This window comes from Salvelinus fontinalis, chromosome 11 (genome assembly GCF_029448725.1).
Source record: "Salvelinus fontinalis isolate EN_2023a chromosome 11, ASM2944872v1, whole genome shotgun sequence".
NCBI lineage: Eukaryota > Metazoa > Chordata > Actinopteri > Salmoniformes > Salmonidae > Salvelinus > Salvelinus fontinalis.
This window is the reverse complement of record NC_074675.1, coordinates 43639127-43662459: the sequence shown is the minus strand read 5'-3', so window position 1 is coordinate 43662459 and position 23333 is coordinate 43639127. Positions and strand designations below refer to the sequence as shown.

Here is a 23333-nt window from a genome sequence, read left to right as displayed (position 1 = left end):
ACAAAACAAGCTGGACAAATGAGCTTTAGTTGAATAAAAGTTTGTCAAACCACAGATGTAAATTCCTTTGCTCTGGAGAGAAGTTTCTCCTAGATATAGATCTAGGGTCAGCTTCCCCTCCCCTTAACCATTAGCGGGGGGAATGCAAAACTGACCTAAGATCAGTGTCTAGGGGTAAGTTCCCACCACACGACTTCCTTCACCCTGGGAAATGCACGGGTACAACTGCCTTTTGTCTCAGATCACTAAATGAACATAGTAGAGGTGAACTGGAGGAAGGCTCTCAAGACAGAACAACAGTCGAGGTGAACTGGAGGAAGGCTCTCAAGACAGAACAACAGTCGAGGTGAACTGGAGGAAGGCTCTCAAGACAGAACAACAGTCGAGGTGAACTGGAGGAAGGCTCTCAAGACAGAACAACAGTAGAGGTGAACTGGAGGAAGGCTCTCAAGACAGAACAACAGTAGAGGTGAACTGGAGGAAGGCTCTCAAGACAGAACAACAGTAGAGGTGAACTGGAGGAAGGCTCTCAAGACAGAACAACAGTCGAGGTGAACTGGAGGAAGGCTCTCAAGACAGAACAACAGTCGAGGTGAACTGGAGGAAGGCTCTCAAGACAGAACAACAGTCGAGGTGAACTGGAGGAAGGCTCTCAAGACAGAACAACAGTAGAGGTGAACTGGAGGAAGGCTCTCAAGACAGAACAACAGTAGAGGTGAACTGGAGGAAGGCTCTCAAGACAGAACAACAGTAGAGGTGAACTGGAGGAAGGCTCTCAAGACAGAACAACAGTAGAGGTGAACTGGAGGAAGGCTCTCAAGACAGAACAACAGTCGAGGTGAACTGGAGGAAGGCTCTCAAGACAGAACAACAGTCGAGGTGAACTGGAGGAAGGCTCTCAAGACAGAACAACAGTCGAGGTGAACTGGAGGAAGGCTCTCAAGACAGAACAACAGTCGAGGTGAACTGGAGGGAAGCTCTCATGGCAGAAACACAAACTCCTCGCTATCTCATCATAACCATAAAAAATGTTTTTAAATGTCTCTCGTCCAACGTCTCCTAATTTATCTACACTGTCAATTCTTTCCACCCCTTCTTCAGGTAGGAGGAAAACCTTTCATTCATTTGGTATATTACATCCAGCACACTGATCAAATCCAATAATAATATCCATCTGGAGAAACACATGAACAGGAAAGCAAAGCTAGCCTGCGGATGTACAGTATCATAAATAGGGTTGACACCAAATCAGACGGGAAAAAAACTGAAAATCTGGAATCCTCCAACTATAGGATCTCTAGGAAACCGTAAACATGACGTAAAAAGGATAACAATGAAAACCTGAGCAGTAGCTAAGCAAAGTTTAGAAGGAGCGATAGGACTTGGGACAGAGCGGTAGTGGTATTCTGTAGCCAACCCAGGGATGCTCACTAGAAGACATTAAAGTGCTAGAGAGGGCTGTTTCACACTTACACAATTACCACCACCGTTGAGGACACCCTGTTCTCATTATAGCAGCCATTCGGGAATGTCAAGTTCCAGTAAGCTCATCTGTGATTGCTTGACTTAGTCATCTAAACAAGTACAGCGTTTGGAGAAGTTGTGATCGCTGGGTGGTCAACAAGCTGATTATGAAGCACTGTAGCTGTAACCTGTCTGTTACAGTAAAGAACCATTGCCAAAACCGTTTCAAACGTAGCCCTTCTAAAAGCTGCTCAGGCTTGACCTGTAGACATAGTGTCACAGCTCAAAAGAGGATTAAAGAGAATGAGGTGGAACATATTGACAGGTATTGTAGCGAAGTATAATACAGTAGAGGCGCCAGTGGTCAGACTTACTTCAAAATGTATTGCCTCTCAAAAAAAGGGGCCAACGAATATCAATTTGTGCTAACTAATACCTGACATAAATGCCCTTTAAATTCGATCATATTTGCAGCTGAAAAGTACAACTCACAGCAACGTTGAGCTTGGTCAAAACAGGATGTAAAAGAGAGGGAGTAACTAAGTTGCTAACCGTAGGTCGCTCTGGATAAGAGCGTCGGCTAAATAACAAAAATGTAAAGGTAGAACGACAGCAACATACAGAGACAGTGAGAGAGAAACAAACCAGAACTTACCATCCACCAGGTTCTGGCTGACATATCGTAACATAGCTGCCATTTGATGGCACTGTCTGAAGCTTTCTGTCCAGCCATTGTTGTGTTTGCTACCTTCATCGGACGCAGCTCAGTGGAGGATGAGACACCTAATCAAGGAGAGATCAGTCACAAGTGGCATGCTGTGCTACATGTAAGCCAATCCTACCTGACAGACTGCATTATGGGAAGGAGGCTACAACACGACCACTGACCGTGTCCAGACTCCCTCATCTACCCAACCAGCTTTCTCTCAGTCTGTGTGTGTGCGTGTGTATGTCTGTCCATTTCTCTTTCTCACACATGCAACACAAACACACACACACACACACACCCACCCCCCTTCAGCCTGGATTAATCTTGAGAACAGGAGCATCATTCTTTTGTAAGGTCTCAGAGTCAGCCAGTGGTTGTTAAGCTGCTTGGGTTGTGACGCAGTGCTGGCTGAAGTTTACTTGTATTCTTGAGTGTTTCAACTTGTCTTACCTATGTTCCATATAAACATTTTATAAAACAACAAAAAAGTCACATAGTCGACTTCTGCAGATTAATGTTACATACTATACATCCCCAAACAACCAAGAGAATACCAGCTTTGTTACTTGGTTAGGCCACACAAGAAAACAAGTGATTTTTCTTCTGAGAAACAAGCACCAACATATTATTTAAAAGGGCAGTAGAAAAGACCTTCTCTCTCCTGCCACATTCCAAGCCACCAACTGGTCACATTGTCCTCTTCCAGGCAGCTGGGTTACCCCACGTGAACCGTGGGTGGACTGAGCAGTAAAACATGAATGGCAGTGGTTCTGAACTGTTGGCATTCAGAGTCCATGGCATTTAGACAGAAGGCCATTGGAAATAATACCTTGAGTGTTGTGCAAATAACCTCTTGCATGCATTTGCCCCCATGCTCGTAGAAAGGGACTGTGAGATCTGAACTCTTCGTTTTGTGAAGCACTTACGGCATGCTGCTAAAGTTAGCTACCTGATTAGTTAATACCAACACAATAAGTGTCTGTTTCCCGGACACTGAATTAAGATTAGTGCTAAATAAAAAGCTATTTCAACTGAGATTCTCCATTCACCGTGCATTTCAGTCTAACACTAAGCTAAATCTGTGTCCGGGAAAATGTAGGCACCAGCCAACAAATGGCATAATTTTATTACTGTTATTGTTCTAAATAGTACTGTAACATCGTATTAAAATCGAAGGTTCTACGCCCATTTATACTTACTTGAAGATCATTTACTTTAAGATAATGTACTTACCTTAAGGGTCTCATTCACTATACTGCTTAGACCCCCAAAGCCTCTCAAACCACATGGAATAATCTGCAACAAACTAAAAACAAAATACATTACTGCCTTGGCATAACTTACACAATACAATTCTGAATATTGTCAAGGATAAACAAACAAACATTGATAACCAAAGTCAACATGCAGATTTGCAGGTGTTATAGCAGGTGCAGCGAAATGCCAACAGGGCAGTAGAACATCTCATGTTACCAGCTGCAACAGGGCAGTAGAATGCCTTATGTTACCAGCTCCAACAGGGTAGTAGAATGCCTTATGTTACCAGCTCCAACAGGGTAGTAGAATGCCTTATGTTACCAGCTCCAACAGGGCAGTAGAACAAACGTCTCATGTTACCAGCTCCAACAGTGCAGTAGAATGCCTTATGTTACCAGCTCCAACAGGGTAGTAGAATGCTTTATGTTACCAGCTCCAACAGGGTAGTAGAATGCCTTATGTTACCAGCTCCAACAGGGCAGTAGAATGCCTTATGTTACCAGCTCCAACAGGGTAGTAGAATGCCTTATGTTACCAGCTCCAACAGGGCAGTAGAATGCCTTATGTTACCAGCTCCAACAGGGCAGTAGAATGCCTTATGTTACCAGCTCCAACAGGGCAGTAAAATGCCTTATGTTACCAGCTCCAACAGGGCAGTAGAACATCTCATGTTACCAACTCCAACAGGGCAGTAGAACGTCTCATGTTACTAGCTCCAACAGGGCAGTAGAACGTCTCATGTTACTAGCTCCAACAGTGCAGTAGAACAAACGTCTCATGTTACCAGCTCCAACAGGGCAGTAGAATGTCTTGTGTTACTAGCTCCAACAGGGCAGTAGAATGTCTCACAAATACAATACAAATAAACAAATAATCTAAAATCTAAACTAGAAATCAAGAACTGACAGTAGGGATCTAATTAACAATCAAGAGTGTCAGAATCCAGAATATAAATATGTGGTGTGTATAGACAGTATATCAAAGAAAATGCCATGTACAGTAGTATGGACCACACCCCAAAATTGTCCAGTGTAGCTCAGTTGGTAGAGCATGGTGCTTGTTATGCCAGGATAGTGGGTTTGAATCCTGGGACGACCCATACTTAAATGTATGCACTCATGACCGTTAAGTCGCTTTGGATAAAAGCAACTGCTAAATGGCAGTTGTTATTATTTACTCTCCAACGGAATGATCACAAAATGGTTGCCCTCAAACAAATAGACTGATGCAGCAACGGCAGATCACACTGTACATTCAGAATGAAGCTTTCACCTGAACAGGGTTATGACTAGTTACCACAGCCACAACATCAAAATTGTCTATATTATAAAAATTCATAAAAACGTCATTTAAGGTTAGGATTAGGCATAAGGTTAGCAGCGCGGTTAAGGTTAGGGTTTGGTTTAAAATCAGATTTTAAGAAATAGGCAGGGTTTAGCCATAATTATGACTTTGTGGCTGTGGTACCTAGTGATGACCGCTGAAGAGGTCTATGGCTGCTATTATACTATTTGTCATGTCCCTTCCTAATTAGGGTCCCCTGGGAAACACTGACCAAATAAATGGTATCTGCCCTATGAAAATACTTTATGGCACAAGGCCACTTGTGCAGGCAGCAAAAACATAGGACATACATCATGAAACATGGAAATACAAGTTATAAAAGTTGATTTATTGAAAGAGCATAGCCTAGTTGCTTAGGCTTGTTCATGTGGTTCAGGCCGGCAGAAAGGAAAGTAAAGGACCACGCTCACACACACTGAAGGGTCGACAGTCGGCACGCACCACGCGCTTTATTGATTTGGAACGAAAAATCGATAGATTTCGTAGTCTTGATTGGATTAGGCTTAACTGTTTGGAGATCCTGCTTTAATTGGATTTCTACACTCTTTTTTTCAACTACAATGACATCTAATGTGAAAATCAATATGCCAAATCAATACCTTCACTGACCAGTCCAGAAAGTGGTTCTGCTACAGCTGCTAGAGTTGGGAGGAGGGACATTCCAACCACCTGCTAATGGAGACACAGTAATGAAGAAGAAACCCCACTTTTAGAACCACCTGCTAATGGAGACACAGTAATGAAGAAGAAACCCCACTTTTATTACCACCTGCTAATGGAGACACGGTAATGAATGAAGAAACCTCACTTTTAGAACCACCTGCTAATGGAGACACGGTAATGAAGAAACCCCACTTTTAGTACCACCTGCTAATGGAGACACGGTAATGAAGAAACCCCACTTTTAGAACCACCTGCTAATGGAGACACAGTAATGAAAAAGAAACCCCACTTTTAGTACCACCTGCTAATGGAGACACGGTAATGAAGAAACCCCACTTTTAGAACCACCTGCTAATGGAGACACAGTATTGAAGAAGAAACCCCACTTTTAGTACCACCTGCTAATGGAGACACAGTAATGAAGAAGAAACCCCACTTTTAGAACCACCTGCTAATGGAGACACAGTAATGAAGAAGAAACCCCACTTTTAGAACCACCTGCTAATGGAGACACAGTATTGAAGAAGAAACCCCACTTTTAGAACCACCTGCTAATGGAGACACAGTAATGAAGAAGAAACCCCACTTTTAGAACCACCTGCTAATGGAGACACAGTAATGAAGAAGAAACCCCACTTTTAGAACCACCTGCTAATGGAGACACAGTAATGAAGAAGAAACCCCACTTAAATCAAATCAAATTTTATTTGTCACATACACATGGTTAGCAGATGTTAATGCGAGTGTAGTGAAATGCTTGTGCTTCTAGTTCCGACAATGCAGTAATAACCAACAAGTAATCTAACCTAACAATTCCACAACTACTACCTTATACACACAAGTGTAAAGGGATAAAGAATATGTACATAAAGATATATGAATGAGTGATGGTACGGAACGCCATAGGCAAGATGCAGTAGATGGTATAGTGTACAGTCTATACATATGAGATGAGTAATGTAGGGTATGTAAACATAAAGTGGCATAGTTTAAAGTGGCTAGTGATACATGTGTTACATAAAGATGGTAAGATGCAGTGGATGATATACAGTACAGTATATACATATACATATGAGATGAGTAATGTAGGGTATGTAAACATTATATTAAGTGGCATTGTTTAAAGTGGCTAGTGATACATTTTTACATAATTTCCATCAATTCCCATTATTAAAGTGGCTGGAGTTGAGTCAGTATGTTGGCAGCGGCCGCTAAATGTTAGTGGTGGCTGTTTAACAGTCTGATGGCCTTGAGATAGAAGCTGTTTTTCAGTCTCTCGGTCCCTGCTTTGATGCACCTGTACTGACCTCGCCTTCTGGATGATAGCGGGGTGAACAGGCAGTGACTCGGGTGGTTGTTGTCCTTGATGATCTTTATGGCCTTCCTGTGACATCGGGTGGTGTAGGTGTCCTGGAGGGCAGGTAGTTTGCCCCCGGTGATGCGTTGTGCAGACCTCACTACCCTCTGGAGAGCCTTACGGTTGTGGGCGGAGCAGTTGCCGTACCAGCCGGTGATACAGCCCGACAGGATGCTCTCGATTGTGCATCTGTAGAAGTTTGTGAGTGCTTTTGGTGACAAGCCGAATTTCTTCAGCCTCCTCCTTTTAGAACCACCTGCTAATGGAGACACAGTATTGAAGAAGAAACCCCACTTTTAGAACCACCTGCTAATGGAGACACAGTAATGAAGAAGAAAGCCCACTTTTAGTACCACCTGCTAATGGAGACACAGTATTGAAGAAGAAACCCCACTTTTAGTACCACCTGCTAATGGAGACACAGTAATGAAGAAGAAACCCCACTTTTAGTACCACCTGCTAATGGAGACACAGTATTGAAGAAGAAACCCCACTTTTAGAATTACCTGTTAATGGAGACACAGTCATGATGAAGAAACCCCACTTTTAGAACCACCTGCTAATGGAGACACAGTCATGATGAAGAAACCCCACTTTTAGAACCACCTGCTAATGGAGACACAGTATTGAAGAAGAAACCCCACTTTTAAAACCACCTACAATTGGAGACACAGTAATGATGAAGAAACCCCACTTTTAGAACCACCTGCTAATGGAGACACAGTATTGAAGAAGAAACCCCGCTTTTAAAACCACCTACTAATGGAGACACAGTAATGAAGAAGAAACCCCACTTTTAGAACCACCTGCTAATGGAGACACAGTATTGAAGAAGAAACCCCACTTTTAGTACCACCTGCTAATGGAGACACAGTATTGAAGAAGAAACCCCACTTTTAAAACCACCTACTAATGGAGACACAGTAATGAAGAAGAAACCCCACTTTTAGAACCACCTGCTAATGGAGACACAGTATTGAAGAAGAAACCCCACTTTTAGTACCACCTGCTAATGGAGAGACAGTATTGAAGAAGAAACCCCACTTTTAGAACCACCTGCTAATGGAGACACAGTATTGAAGAAGAAACCCCACTTTTAGAACCACCTGCTAATGGAGACACAGTATTGAAGAATTGTCACGATCGTCAATGGGAGAGAGAGAGGACCAAGGCGCAGCGTGTGGAAAATACATCTTCTCTTTAATTGGAAGAAGGACAACGAAACAAAACAACAAACAGACGAACGTGAAGCTATCAAAAGACTAAGTGCAAACATGCAACACAGACAATTACCCACAAAACCCTAGTGCCTATGGCTGCCTTAAATATGGCTCCCAATCAGAGACAATTAATGACATCTGTCTCTGATTGAGAACCCTTCAGGCAACCATAGACACAGCTAGACTTCTATACTAAACATAAACCCAACTACTCTAATAAACCCCCTAAACCTTCCAACCACCCTAGACACTACAAAAACCACATACATTCCCCATGTCACACCACCTGCTAATGGAGACACAGTATTGAAGAAGAAACCCATTTAAAACCACATAACCTTTTACTGCACCTCAATGAATGTGATTCAAAACAACTGGTATCAAGTAAACATTGTGTCCTACATAAAAAACAGTTGATTAAATCACACATTTTCTGTCAAGTAGCAATTGGCATTTTAAAGATTGCAGGTTTGTGGATATACTTTTGAACCTCTGACATTCATGCTGGGCATGGAAAGTTCTATGTGGTTGCTCTTATGTGAGAAGGCACAAAATGTTTCATTTTTATGGAGATGCGACATGTTGGTTGTTTTGGCTATGATTTGCTTTGAAGATAACTGTGTTAGAATTAATAAAACATTGTTGGAAATATAATGAATGTCCTAAGGCAATTCCAACACACTACTAGATGCATATTGTAGATAAATTAAACTGACCAAAACATTTTTATGTGTAGTACATGTTTTGGAAGTTTTTTTGTTTACCAACGGAAATAAAGAGCACATCATAAATTCTATTAGCAAAGTATCACCAGCCGTTTCTATGCCATAATTATTTGGCAAGCAGACAGAGAGCTGCCCAGCATTTGTCATATAGGCTTGGATTAAACATGACCCACCTGGAAACAAAGGGACCTGAAGTAAAAAAAAAAAAAAAAAAAAAAAAGACTGTCTGCGATTAATTACCAATTTAAAAAATGTAAAGATGTTTGACATGTCTATCACATACTTAATCCTAATCTAGGTGCGGTGAAATGGAGCAGAGCCATTTGTGGCAGTAATGCCTCCAATCATACTCCTAATAAAGCTCTACGTAGACATGGCTTGCATCCTCCACACTTTAGTTATGTTTATATCAAGCCTATAATTGTTTCCTTTGTTCAGCCAGATGTCCTCTCCTGTACTGGTAACAGGTGGCCCACTTGTTTAATTAGTCCACTTGACGAAGCAGGGCCAGAGATTAAGGAAATAATTTAACATGGACTCTAGGTAGAACATTTTCATATCATGTAATTACTTAAAGAAATATGCCATTGGCATCGACCACTCGTGATGGGTAAGAAGTAGGCCCATCTCATCTTCATCAGTGACTTTGTAAGTTCACTCAGACATACACAACATATGTGGACATGTCTAAGCATGGTTATATAGGGTATGTTTCAATGTCAATGTTACACCAAAGTTTAATTGGTTGATGGTTAAAAATCCATGTCATTATCTGAATACTAATTCACAAAGGGATTTGTCTGGTCCCGTGTGGCTCAGTAGGTAGAGCATGGCACTTGCAACGCCAGGGTTGTGGGTTTGATTCCCACGGGGGACCAGTACAGAAATGTATGGACTCACTTAATCGCTCTGGATAAGAGCGTCTGCTAAATGTCAAGTCTTCTTGGGCCCAGACTTTTTAAAAACATTTTTGCACTAGGTACAAAGTTTGCACCTGTTATTTCCTAAAGTAAATAAAACATTTAGAAATAAACAAAAAGGAAAGATTTAGTCAGAAAAAATAAAACAGTAAGGTACATTGTAATGTCACTGGATTAGAGAATAGCCCCACAGTACCCATACACTTAAGTATGAAACATTTAACTTTGTAAATTTAAAAGACAGAAATTGCTAGGGACATCCAAAAGGCACAAGTCATCAGAGTTTGCGAGGAACGTGTGCCATACATGTTGCCACCAACAATGGTGGCATAATGGTGGCATAATGGTGGCATAATGGTGGCATAATGGTGGCATAATGGTGGCATAAATGAAATTCACGGATCATGCACACATTATGAACACTTCATTGAGCTGTTTGGACCTGGGGGATAGGGACAACGGACAATGTAGGAGGACCCACGTATTATTTTATTGAATTTTAGGACACCATAGTTACACCATGGTCATCTTACGTATGAAGTCATTCAAACAGTGAACAGTCAGTCATAACTACATCACACACCTATAACCACTACATACATGTGACATAACAGCTTTATAGATAATTACATTATCTATTTTTATGTATACTTCATTTAAATAACCAGGAAGATCATGACATAGACATTTAAGAGCTTGAATGTACAGGGGTCAACGGCCAGCCTGCTCTACTGAATGTAGAAGGGTTAATGGCCAGCCTGCTCTACTGAACGTACAAGGGTTAACGGCCAGCCTGCTCTACTGAACGTAGAAGGGTTAACGGCCAGCCTGCTCTACTGAACGTAGAAGGGTTAACGGCCAGCCTGCTCTACTGAACGTAGAACGGTTAATGGCCAGCCTGCTCTACTAAATGTACAAGGGTTAACGGCCAGCCTGCTCTACTGAATGTACAAGGGTTAACGGCCAGCCTGCTCTACTGAATGTACAGGGGTTAACGGCCAGCCTGCTCTACTGAACGTAGAAGGGTTAATGGCCAGCCTGCTCTACTGAATGTACAAGGGTTAATGGCCAGCCTGCTCTACTGAATGTACAAGGGTTAATGGCCAGCCTGCTCTACTGAATGTACAAGGGTTAATGGCCAGCCTGCTCTACTGAATGTACAAGGGTTAATGGCCAGCCTGCTCTACTGAATGTACAAGGGTTAATGGCCAGCCTGTTTTACTGAACGTACAGGGGTTAATGGCCAGCCTGTTTTACTGAACGTACAGGGGTTAATGGCCAGCCTGTTTTACTGAACGTACAGGGGTTAATGGCCAGCCTGTTTTACTGAACGTACAGGGGTTAATGGCCAGTCTGTTTTACTGAACGTACAGGGGTTAATGGCCAGCCTGTTTTACTGAACGTACAGGGGTTAATGGCCAGCCTGTTTTACTGAACGTACAGGGGTTAATGGCCAGCCTGTTTTACTGAACGTACAGGGGTTAATGGCCAGCCTGTTTTACTGAACGTACAGGGGTTAATGGCCAGCCTGTTTTACTGAACGTACAGGGGTTAATGGCCAGCCTGTTTTACTGAACGTACAGGGGTTAATGGCCAGCCTGTTTTACTGAACGTACAGGGGTTAATGGCCAGGAGAGGGCATTATCGGCCTTGCCAGCAGAGACTGGAAACACATTGTGTGACCAAGACAAGAGGTCTGTTAAGTTTATCCTTCCTCAATGTCTTTGGGTGTGCAGGCTTTTGCTCCAACCTTATTCCAACACCTGATTGAGTAAGTGATTAGTAGAACCAGGTGTGTTTTAGCAGGGTTGGAGTGAAAGCCTGCACACCCAGGAGCTCTCCAGGAGGAGCAGTCGACCACCCCTGCTGTACAGAAATGATCACGTAAGAAACAACAATAAAACCCATTTCAGAACTTTGTTACACCATTTATTTAATACATGATAATAACTCTTGGCAGCATTTATATTCCCCATGATTAAAACATATGGTAAAATAAAATGTATATATTATAACCCAGATAAATTAATATTCAAGATTTGTACATTAACTTCACATTATTTCTCTCCTTACATGTTCCCAAAAGATATTTGAACTCAACAATTAAAAAAAAACTTTTGGGGATAATAAAAGGCCACTCTAAAATGTGCAGTTTTGTCACAAAACACAAAGCCACAGATGTCTCAAGTGTTCAGGGAGCGTGCAATTGGTATGCTGGCTGCAGGAATGTCCACCAGAGCTGTTGCCAAAGAACTGAATGTTAATTTCTCTAGAGAATTTGGCAGTACGTCCAACCGGCCTCACAACCGCAGATCATGTGTAACCACGCCAGCCCAGTACCTCCACATCCGGCTTCTTCACCTGCGGGATTGTCGGAGACCAGTCAACCGGACAGCTGATGAAACTGAGGAGTATTTCTGTTTGTAATAAAGCCCTTTTGTGGGCAAAACTAATTCTGATTGGTTGGGCCTGGCTCCCAAGTGGGTGGGCCTATACCCTCCCAGGCCTACCCATGGCTGCGCCCCGGCCCAGTCATGTGAAATCCATAGATTAGGGCCTAATTAATTAACTTCAATTGACTGATTTCCCTATATGAACTGTAACTCAGTAAAATCGTTGAAATTGTTGCATTTATATTTTTGTTCAGTATATGTATGAGTGCAATAAAAAAAACTGTAATGGCGTATAGGTGGCCCATCAACATCTTAGAGACATTTCCTTTAAATATATATATATTATGTTGTGTATGGAGACATCAGCATTGAGTAGAGTAATTGAGATACAGTTAAACTCAATTCCAGCTTATTGCAACCTCTTGAGGACAAAAGCTTATTAAGCTTCAAGCCTCTATAAATTCTAATACATCCCCCAAGTGTATGTCTTGATGTCCGGTTAGAGTCCAATTCATTACACAACAGTCAGGAAGATAGAAATGCTATATGCACAACACATGCATTCTCCCTAATTACACTGAGAAACAAAAGTTGTTGCCGCACAAAAGGCCTAATGAGAATCAAATAACAAAACGTACGAGTCAGCACAACTTTGGTCCTTCAAGCTGAAATCTCTAACCGTGGAATATTACAGCTTATTTTTTAAATATAAGAGCAGCAAACAATGTGTAAATGTTTATCTTTGAACGTGCGTGACTCATCTATGCCAATTAAATTCGATTTTAAACTACAATAGACTTAACGTGGTCTCTCCTTGCTAGTTTTTCCTACATTTTAGTCATTCAGGCGGAGGTACTCTTATCTAGAGCAAGTTATTAAAAGTTGATTCTAATAAGGAGGTTAAACAACAAAATAAAATAAAACATTTAAGTAGATCCATGTCAATGGCAAATGTTAATGCCAATTTCCTTACCAAAACAAAATAAAAAGTGCAAAATCTCAACATCAAGGCACATAATGGAGTGCAGTAGTAGGAAGTCCAATGACTACAGCAGAACTGGTACATTACATGACATAAGACAACACACCATCACAAGTGATTAAGTTAGGGGGGAGGGTTTGGTCAGAATTGGCCCCTACAGTGACTTCAGAAAGTATTCACACCCCCTACTTTTTCCACATTTTGTTGTGTTACAGCCTGGTTTTAAAATGGATTACATTTAGATTTTGTGTTACTGGCCTACACACTACACCCCATAATGTCAAAGTGGAATTCTGCTTCTTGAAATGTTTACAAATTAATAAAAAATCTAAAGCTGAAATTACATTTACATTACATTTAAGTCATTTAGCAGACGCTCTTATCCAGAGCGACTTACAAATTTGGAAAGTTCATACATATTCATCCTGGTCCCCCCGTGGGAATTGAACCCACAACCCTGGCGTTGCAAGCGCCATGCTCTACCAACTGAGCCACACGGGACCAAATGTCTTCAGTCAATAAGTATTCAACCCCTTTGTTGAATACCTAAAGCCTAAATAAGTTCAGGAGTAAATGTGTGCTTAACAAGGGACATAAGATGCATGGACTCATTGTGTGTAATAAGTGGTTAACATTATTATAATTTTTTTCATTGACTACCTCATCTCCGTCGCACACACATACAATTATCTGTAGGATCCCTCAGTCGAGCAGTACATTTCAAACACAGATTAAACCACAAAGACCAGGGAGGTTTACCAATGCCTCACAAAGAAGGGCACCTAGTGGTAGATGGGTAAAAATAACTACAAAAATAATAGACATTGAGCATGATGAAGTTATTAATTACACTTTGGATGGTGTATCAATACACCCAGTCACTACAAAGATACAGGCGGCCTTCCTAACTCAGTTGCTGGAGATGAAGGAAAACGCTCAGGGATTTCACCAAGAGGCCAATGGTGACTTCAAAACAGTTACAGAGTTTAATGGCTGTGATGGGAGAAAACTGAGGATGGATCAACAACATTGTAGTTACTCCACAATACTTACCTAATTTAAAGAGTGAAAAGAAGGAAGCCTGCTCAGAATAAAAAAAGATTTCAAAACATGCATCTGGTTTTAACAAGGCACTAAAGTAACAGTGCATAACATTTGGCAAAGCAATTAACTTTTTGTCCTGAACAAAAAGTGTTATGTTTGGGACAAATCCAATACAACGCATTACTGAGAACCAGTATCCATATGTTCAAGCATAATGGTGGCTGCATCATGTTATGGGTATGCTTGTAATGGTTAAGGACTGGGGAGTTTTTCAATATAAAAAAAGAAATGGGGATGGAGCTAAGCACAGGCAAAATCCTAGAGGAAAACCTGGTTCAGTCTGCTTTCCACCAGACACTGGGAGATGAATTCACCTTTTTGCAGGACAATAATCTAAAACACAAGCCCAAATCTACTCTGGAGTTGTTTACCAAATAGACAGTGAATGTTCCTGAGTGGCTGAGTTACAGTTTTGACTTAAATCTGTAGTAAAATTTATGGCAAGACCTGAAAATGGTTGTCAAGCAATGATCAATAACTAATTTGACAGTGCTTAAAGAATTTTGAAAATAACAAAATGGGCAAATGTTGCAGAATCAAGGTGTGGAAAGCTCTAAGAGACTTACCCAGAAGGACTCACAGCTGTAATCAATGACAAAGGTGATTCTAACATGTATTAACTCAGGGGGTTGAATACTTATCTAAGCAAGATATTACAGTTTTATTATTATTTTCTATTATATATCAATTTTTTTATTTATACAAATGGTATACTTTTTCCCCCAGTTTGACAGAGTATTTTGTGTAGATCGTTGACAAAAAAAAAGACAATTATTGAATCCCACTTTGTAAAGTCCCGGGGTGTGATACTTTCTGAAGGCACTGTACATGGAGAACAGCAGGGGACTCAGCACTGAGCCCTGTGGGACATAGTGAGGATACAGATCCTCACAAAAGGCCCTTGTTAGACGCCAAAGTAGGTTGGTGATTCTGTAAGCAACAGTTGCAGTGTTAACAAATATTTTTTTTTAAATACATCTATGGTTCAAGACAGTTGTTGGTAGAACTCCTATTGGTGATGTGCAATGCATTGACAGATACTTCAAGTGTAAACGAAAAACATGTACTTTGCATTAATGCAACATTAACATTCCCCTTATCCTATATATAATGCATACTATATGATGAAGAAAGTATGAAGTATAAAACATACAAATCAACACAATGCCAACCAGGAAATTAAAATGAAAGACAATATTGTTATAAAAAAGAAAGAATTCAGTGTCCACTACCATTTACGAACAATCAAAGAAACTACAAGTATGACAGACAATTGACAGCAGCTGTCCTCACAATTAACATGAAAACAAGTCAACATCAATCAATGTCTTGATACTAACATAAACAGTGTTCTGAGATTCCACTAACCTAATGAGTCCCACCGTAAAGCCCGGGGCGTTTTGGACTTCTAGACCCTTTTAAACATATTGTGTTTGAGCTACAGACTTCTGGGTTTCACCATTGGTTTAATCTATTTCTTCTGCATCCGTAGATACCAGAAGTCTGTGTGATTAACAGGGGCTGACTAGAGCTGTGTTGTGAGACAAGGGCGGATCCCGAGGGGGCTCGGACCGGTTCTTTTTACAAAAATGAGTCCGAATAGTTTGAGCTATAAAAACGATTGAAAGCTGCCCATGAAAAGCCAAAACTCTTACAAACACGCACGTGTAAAATGTTTTGCTCTGTGATGCCCACATGTTACACAAGAGTCATTAGAAGCTAAGGGGTTCTTCTACATAGAAGATCATAGGAAATCCCAGGGCATAGTGTCTATACTACTGTAACAAGCTCATAGTTGCTATCAAACTCCAAAGAGTTGTCACTGATGAGTTGGATATTAATTTCCCAGTAAGCAAACAATTTCTGCACTTACAGTGTTCATATACATTCATTTATATCAGCTTTTTGCTTTGGATGATTATTATCATTTATTTTTTTACATTTGTCAATAAAACTCATGAATGCAACTATTTATGTCAAATAGTTTTGTTTTCTACTTGTAGCCCTGATAACATAAGGGTTGTACATGCAGATACATTTAAATCAAATTTTTGCTGGGGTCTCGGGACTGATAGGGTTAATTAAGTCACACTAGGTTCAGAAAACTCAAAGTTAGTATCATACATTCAAATTATCAAAAGTAAATCGACTCAACAGTCATGAAAACATGTACATAAAAACAAAAGAAAACTTGAGTAGAAAAATAAAGTGGAATGTGTACAAAAAAATACACAGAGGTACAGTATATCAGTGTATATTTAGTAGGAGGAGGATTTATGAACAATGTTACAACCAAGTGTACAACAGCAGATAAATATAAATACATCTATTTGGTATACCCTGAAATTAATGTTGATACAGTTCATTGTGACATTTTTAGTCTTAGTCTGTGGTCATTGGTAAGGTTAAATCATTTGGCTTTAGGCAGTGTGGAGGTTTGAAAAAGCAAGAAGCAAAAATGTTTTTAAAATGGATGAACAAAGACTCTGTGATGTTTGTCTAATTGATGGTAATGAAAGTGGAAGATAAAGACACGGTTACCACTGTTGATACAAAATAAGTCATAGTTGGTTGTTAAAGCCCTGTAGCTCGATACGTAATTAGCTATCTATCAACCAATTTTGTAAGGTACAGTATGTGAATAGTGCACACATTTGTACTTTTTTATTTATTTATACTATATAATAAATAAAATATATACCAGTTAGCAGACGCCTAATCCAAAGTGACTTACAGTCATGCGTGCATACATTTTACGTACGGGTGTCCCGGGAATTGTACCCACTATCCTGGCATTGCAAGTGCCATGCTCTACCAACTGAACTACAGAAACAAACAGTGCAACTGAGTTGCGACGGCTAAGAAATTCAACTACCAACTTTGACAGTAAGATATTTGGGTAACGCTTTACTTGAACCCTGTCATAAGGCCTGCATAATACTATCATAAGGCCTGCGTAACTGTCATAAGGCCCGCGTAACTGTCATAAGGCCTGCGTAACTGTCATAAGGCCTGCGTAACACTGTCATAAGGATGACATTATAGATATTATTAGGCGTCACGCTAGTTTATGGAAAAATGATGCATGACAGACAGTCATGTTGCAAGCAAAGGTCTCCTTCATTGCCGGTCTCTACCATATTTCTGTGGCATGGGCACAACGTTGGGTTTTAGAAGTGGGGGGACATTATTATTATTAGATAAAAATAAAAAAAATGAGGTATGATAAACACTCCAAACAACCGATCCGACCGCTCGGAGGCGTCGCACGGTCCTAAAGCCCACCGTTACCTCGTTTTGTATCACATTCCAATTATAAAATGGGGGGGGGGGAAAATGCAACTTCAGTATGTGTCGGGGGGGTGGTATGTCCCCCCCCCCGTCCCCAGTGGAAGTTGCACCCCTGATCTGTGGTACACTAAACCTTGTGTTTCAGCGCATAATATAATAATAATAGAATATAATATAACTTTATTTAGCCAGGTGAGTAAATTCTCCTTCAAACCCTTCATAAAAAAGTTCATGGAGCAATTATCAAAGATGCGACACATAATGAGTTTCATGGCAACTTTAAGTTTACCTTCTGTACGAGGCATTATAACATCGTTCAAATCAGGTGTTACTAGTGGCATTTCTTTTTGGTAGGAGCATCATAACACATTCTTTAAAAAATATGGGTAAAAAAGTCACGCAGAGGAACTCTTTTACAATATCATTATGGAATGCAGTTCAATCATGGAACTACTCTTTTTTATAGCAATCCACAAACCAATTTGCCCACCACTTGATATCCAACTTCTAACCAAAATAATTACTTGTATAGCCTTCTGTAAAAGGCAAGTATACAAACCACTTGGGAGATTGACTAAAAAATTTCATTTTTTATCTTGAAAACAACAGGCCACAGCCCACCAGACAACAGCAGAAACTGTTGATTTATGACACATGAATGGACCATAAGTCCCAAGAAGAAGGCACAAATTATATATATTTTTTAATTGGCTGTCTATTGGCTATTGAGTTAGAGTTAGCATCGTTTGAAGGTCTACATGGCCCTACAATCAACTTGTAGTTCTTAGGGATTTCCCTTTTGTCAAAGTTTCCTTTAAAAAACAATTTCCCCTTAAAGTGGTTCCCTCAATGTAACAACAGAGAACAATGGAGCCCCTAGTATTAAGTATAAGGGAGGGCATTAGGTTGCACTTGGTAAAATGTCTCTCGACTGTGGCAGAAGTTTGTGACCCAGTTCAAGCACTTTCAATGTGATTCCTTTAGGAAAAGACGAAAAGGTATCCACTGGCCAACCAATACTACCAACCAGCTTAGCTGGCACAAAACAGGGAGGTGAAGGCAGGTGGGGGGTGCTGAGAGTGTGCATAGTGTATTCTCTGTCGGAGATGGCAGCCTACCGTCTGGACTGAAGTGGGACAGAGCTCCACTTATCTACACATGACTGCGGAAGTGGTGGGGAAAGGTCAGTGGTTGCCTGCTCCTCAACGGGATGAACCACAGGATTTTCCAGGTAGTGCCAAACACCTCGGCCAGAGTCCGCTGCCAGGATTTCTTTGACCCACCACCAGACCCACCTCTGTGAAAGAGAAAATAATGTGCACAAGCGTGCGCACAGATCTCAAGTCTGAATGGGCCCAAAATGGAAAAACAGAGGTACCAACACTGAACCTTGTGGAACACCTAATTCAACTTAATGGTACTGCAATGACTTGTCAACTAGCTGGACAAATTGTGTCCAATCAGATAAGTAAAATCGGAACCTGAAGAAGCTGTCCAGAGCCCGGCAAATTATTTTCTTGTCCCTTGTATTAAAGGCAGCTCAAAGGAACAAACCCATGCTACTTACATTTCATTTGAGAAGTGAGACATTTTCTCAATGGTGGTGGTGTCCTGTTAGGCGGTAACACAAGAGGAACATAGTTTAAACATTGATAGATTTCACATCTTTGAGTAGGGTGGCTAAGAAATCTGCCGATGTGCCCTTGAACAAGGAACTTAACACTAATTGCTCCTGTAAGTCACTCTGGATAAGAGCGTCCGCTAAATTACTAAAATGTAATTTGCATGATCACAGGCTGTCCTGGAATATATATTTGCATGTGTACTAATTAGCCAGGTAAATCTCCTCAAATGGACGCCTTACACACAAAGCGCGACACCAAACAGATAACACACCACATGCTAATTAGGAGACATTAATGCACCTGCCCACCCGTGCTGTGAGGCCCAGGTTTCCAAATTAAGTTGTTTTCTGAAAAGGACATTTCTACGTGTTTCATCAACAAGAAAATAGCCTAACTAGCACATGACTATCCATAGTTATTGTCAATTGTTAACATGCTGTTATCATCTTAACGTATTCCTGAAAGGTTGTTTTTCTCTGTGAACAACAAACAACTGATCAACATCCTGCAATTCCCTTCCTTACTATAGGATTTGTTGTCTGAAAATAACCTATGGCCTCTGGTGACATGCACCTATACATTGAGACCTGAACGTGTAGGGATTTGGCCAATCACCAAATCTGTTACTAAGCTTGATCATGGGTCTGTGCAACAAGACAAGTACGAAACTAACTAGGCCTTCAAGGCCCCAATCCCTTAATGTCATCAAGTAGAAAAAGTCTGTGTGGCTACGAGAAGGCCCCACGTTTACCCAGAGGGACAGTAATAGAAATAAAGACTTAGCACTCCAGATAAGACGGTTTAACGCAGCTGGGCTCACATGTAAGCTGTTAAGTCTATTACACCTTGGTGCTGGTGCATTACATCCTGTCAATCCACTCACAGAGGTTAAAGGTGAGGGCTCATCTGGTAAGGAGTCATGACAGTCAAGGACACGGTAAAGTTCACCAACACATCCTAATATTCCCACTACTCCAGTAACAATATCTAAGAATCTGGATTGAGTAGCACACCCAGGGAATGGAATTGAGGCAGATTGGCATACATCGGAATTAGAAAAGAACTAGGTTGCATGAAATGGGCAGTGTAAACAGTGCATAACATGCTACTTTGATACATAACAAATACGTTGATATTTTCTTGACTACAATTTTCTAACAAGAGACAGTAGGAAGAGTAGCTGCTGCTTCTGCAAAAGCTAATGGAGATCCAAATAAACAGGAGATTTGACTCACTGTCAGGATGCCAGCCATCTGAGTATAGAAGAGGCTGCTCATGCCTCCGATCATCACCAGACCCATGATCGCAGACACACGGATCAGGGCGAGCTCATGACGTGCCATGAATGCCTCCTATGACAGTACAACCAGAAGAGGCCAAAGTCAACTTCACAGCACCATGTACATACTCCCGTACTCCTTTCACATATTCAGCATACTGCCTATCTACACCTCCTACTCTGCATGTAAAGACCTGGGCTTACAAACCTTGGAGTCTCATCTCTGCAGATTCTTTGCTCAGAAGCTTGCAAAATCCCAGGAAAACAGCACATGGTTGTCTGAGACGAGGCCATTTCTGTTGCAGATCTACCCGATCCAGTCAAATGGGACCTTCCCTACTCTCACTGACGTATTACTACAGCCCTATGCCTGCCCTACTTTGTGAGACTGCTCAATGCTGCTGAACTGTGAAAAAGGTTTGATGAAATCTGAAATACCAGTAACTTAAAAAATATCTGTTTTGTTTATTTGCCTACGAAGGCCTATGTATGCTGCAATTCAGCTTTTAGCTGCAAATGTGTACATGTACATCTCTATTAAAATGTTCATCATCAAGGCATAGAAGGGAGAGTGGTTTTAGGGGTCTGGCAGGCAGTTATCTGTAAGAGCTTGATTACACACTTTCCAAGGAAATATGGAAAATCTTGAATTGAATTAGAAAGTCATCCAAATCGTTGATGACAAAATTCTTCCTTGTGATTACTATTACAACAACAAAAAATCATGAAACCAAGCTGTCCAGTAATGTTCATTCTAGTTTAGCGTTAAAGCGCTCACTTTTCATTCTTGACTTTACCTGGTCCAATGTGGTCAAGGGCTGGAAGTAATAGAACTGGCAGAAGTCTAGAACCAGGGTGAACAAACTGAGGACCTGTGTATAAAAACAGAGTTGCAAGAAGAGCCAGTGGTTGTCCTCCCCTACACAATTATTGATCCTGCCAGGAGACAAGAGGGATACAAATGAATTTTACAGGACTGCTCAAATGCCTAGGTTACAAGCTAGGCAAATAAATATCAAGCACATTTTCCCAAGCAGATAAACAGATATGTCGGCCTAAACCATTCAATAAACTGTCTATCAATTTTTAAAATATGTGGCAATCCTGGGGGTGCTGCTAGAGAAGAGGTGTAGCGCTAACTACTGTGCAGTTGTCCCCCTCTCTTGGCCGGTTCAGTGAAAGACACCCTGACAATATCACCGTCAGCTCTTTTAATGCAACAGAAAATTCTAAATTCCCCCCCCCCCCAGAACGAGCTGTCTTGTTTAGCTGAATGTCCTACGGGAGTGATAGAAGTGTCTGTAGTCTTACCATGGACAGTGGTGGTCCATTCTACGTACACAATGGCCACAACGGCTGCAGTGGTGGGACCTTTTTGGTCTCCTCATGTTGCACTTGGTACACATTTCCCACTGCTCTCGCTCTGAAACAAAGTAACCATGTCAAAATCTATACTTTTGCCATGACCCAGGCAACAAACCTCAAATCAGTGGACCTTATCCCGAGTGTAGAAAACATTACGGACACCTTCCTAATATTGAGTTACCCCCCGTCCCCAGATGTCCTGGGTGGTGGGCCATTCTTGACACACACAGGAAACTGTTCAGCGTGAAAAACCCAACAGCTTTGCAGTTCTAGACAAAGTTATTGCACCTACTACCGTACCCCGTTCAAAGACACTTAAATAATTTGTCTTGCCCATTCACCCTTTCAATGGCACACACACAATCCATGTCTCAATTGTCTCAAGCCTTTAAAATCCTTCTTTAACCTGTCTCCTCCCCTTCATCTACACTGATTGAGGAGGACATCAATAAGGGATCATAGCTTTCATCCGGCCAGTCTGTGTCATGGGCAGAGAAGGTGTTCTTAATGTTTTGTACACTCAGTTTATATTATATATCAGTATTTGTGACAGAGGCTGTGGAATGTCAAATTACCTGAGTGAGGGATGTGAGGGTCGGGTGGGAGTCGGCCAGGATCTGCTGTAGAAGCTCTAAAAAGTGCAGCCATACAGAGGGCTGATGCTAAGTAGTAACCTAGGAGGAGAGGTAGAGGATGACTACAGCAGTCAAAGTCATTGATGAAGCAGACCGAACTAAACACCTGGTCTGTGGGATTAATACTCACTGACAACCAAGGCCCAAGGGATATTCCCCTCATAGAAATGGGGCAGTAGCACCAACTTGGGGACGAAGAAGGAGTTGTAGAGCCAGATGGCGAAAACCATACTGGTGCAGAACCAGCCCATGGGGTCCATCACAAAGTGCAGCCGAAGCTTCATGGCTCCTGTCACTTTGGGACACAGATGGACAATGTGTCATAACCTCCCTGGGGAAAAAGATAGCTAAATTAGAGCTTATGATCAGAGTTAATCAATAGGTTAGGTTGCACCTGTTAAGACTGTTCTCAATAACCATTGAGTTTACAGTCAATTTTATCTCACTTTCTCATACACTTCTTCTGACTTTTATCTGAGGTGTGTACAGGAGTTATTAAGATAGGGTACACCCCCCACAACACGTCTCCTTAGATACACACACCCACAACTACACAGGTTAAACAATCTGATTGTACCTTACATACTGACACTTTAGTAGCCAGCTACATATTTTCTGTAAGTAGATCATGCCAAGCATACAGGTAGATACTAGAATATAGAAACATTAAACATGTTGGCCTATCTACTGTACCTTGCTAGCTAGCTATTCTGACATGTAGCTAACGCGCTAGCTAGCTGGGCTTGGTCTTCCTAGAAATTTAACTTGATTTGTAAATAACTAACGTTAGACCTGGTGATAACTAGTTAGCATAGCAGTAACCGATCAAAATGCAGATATCACATTACTTTAGTTACTCCACATACCTATCAAGCTGGGGATGTGTATTGCTAAACTTCAGAGGGATACCCACTTACAATCGCTCTTTTACCCTGAGCACACACATACTTCCGTGGAGGTGCAGCAACACTGTGATGAATGATATGCCGTCAAAAATATG

The 23333-nt window shown here is 41.2% G+C and overlaps 1 protein-coding gene across 5 annotated transcripts; it reads right to left on the bottom strand.

Moving 5' to 3' along the window:
* Nucleotides 1–6123: 6123 nt before the first annotated feature.
* On the bottom strand, nucleotides 6124–23314 carry LOC129865758 (palmitoyltransferase ZDHHC21-like). Of its 5 annotated transcripts, none has more exons than XM_055938763.1 (9): nucleotides 23200–23307; nucleotides 22464–22664; nucleotides 22274–22372; nucleotides 21645–21756; nucleotides 21131–21269; nucleotides 20290–20406; nucleotides 18997–19040; nucleotides 18548–18726; nucleotides 6124–7053 (listed from the first exon to the last, which is right to left on the bottom strand). In XM_055938763.1, exons 2-8 carry the CDS (start codon nucleotides 22615–22617, stop codon nucleotides 18582–18584), a joined length of 810 nt encoding a protein of 269 aa, XP_055794738.1. In that variant the 5' UTR covers nucleotides 22618–22664; nucleotides 23200–23307; the 3' UTR covers nucleotides 6124–7053; nucleotides 18548–18581. The 5 variants fall into 5 exon arrangements, with proteins under 5 accessions (XP_055794738.1, XP_055794737.1, XP_055794740.1 ...); XM_055938762.1 differs by having other exon boundaries at nucleotides 6124–7050; XM_055938765.1 differs by lacking the exon at nucleotides 6124–7053 and having other exon boundaries at nucleotides 11567–18726; nucleotides 23251–23314.
* Nucleotides 23315–23333: the final 19 nt, after the last annotated feature.

Bases quoted from the DNA above. Each gene is read 5' to 3' on its own strand.
- LOC129865758 (XM_055938765.1), bottom strand. From the start codon at position 22,617: ATGAAGCTTCGGCTGCACTTTGTGATGGACCCCATGGGCTGGTTCTGC. The intron at 19,041-20,289 runs GTGAGTCAAATC...ACCGCCTAACAG, and splicing joins AGATGGCTGGCATCCTGACA to GACACCACCACCATTGAGAA. The intron at 18,727-18,996 runs GTAAGTAGCATG...TCTCTTTCACAG, and splicing joins TCTCACTTCTCAAATGAAAT to AGGTGGGTCTGGTGGTGGGT.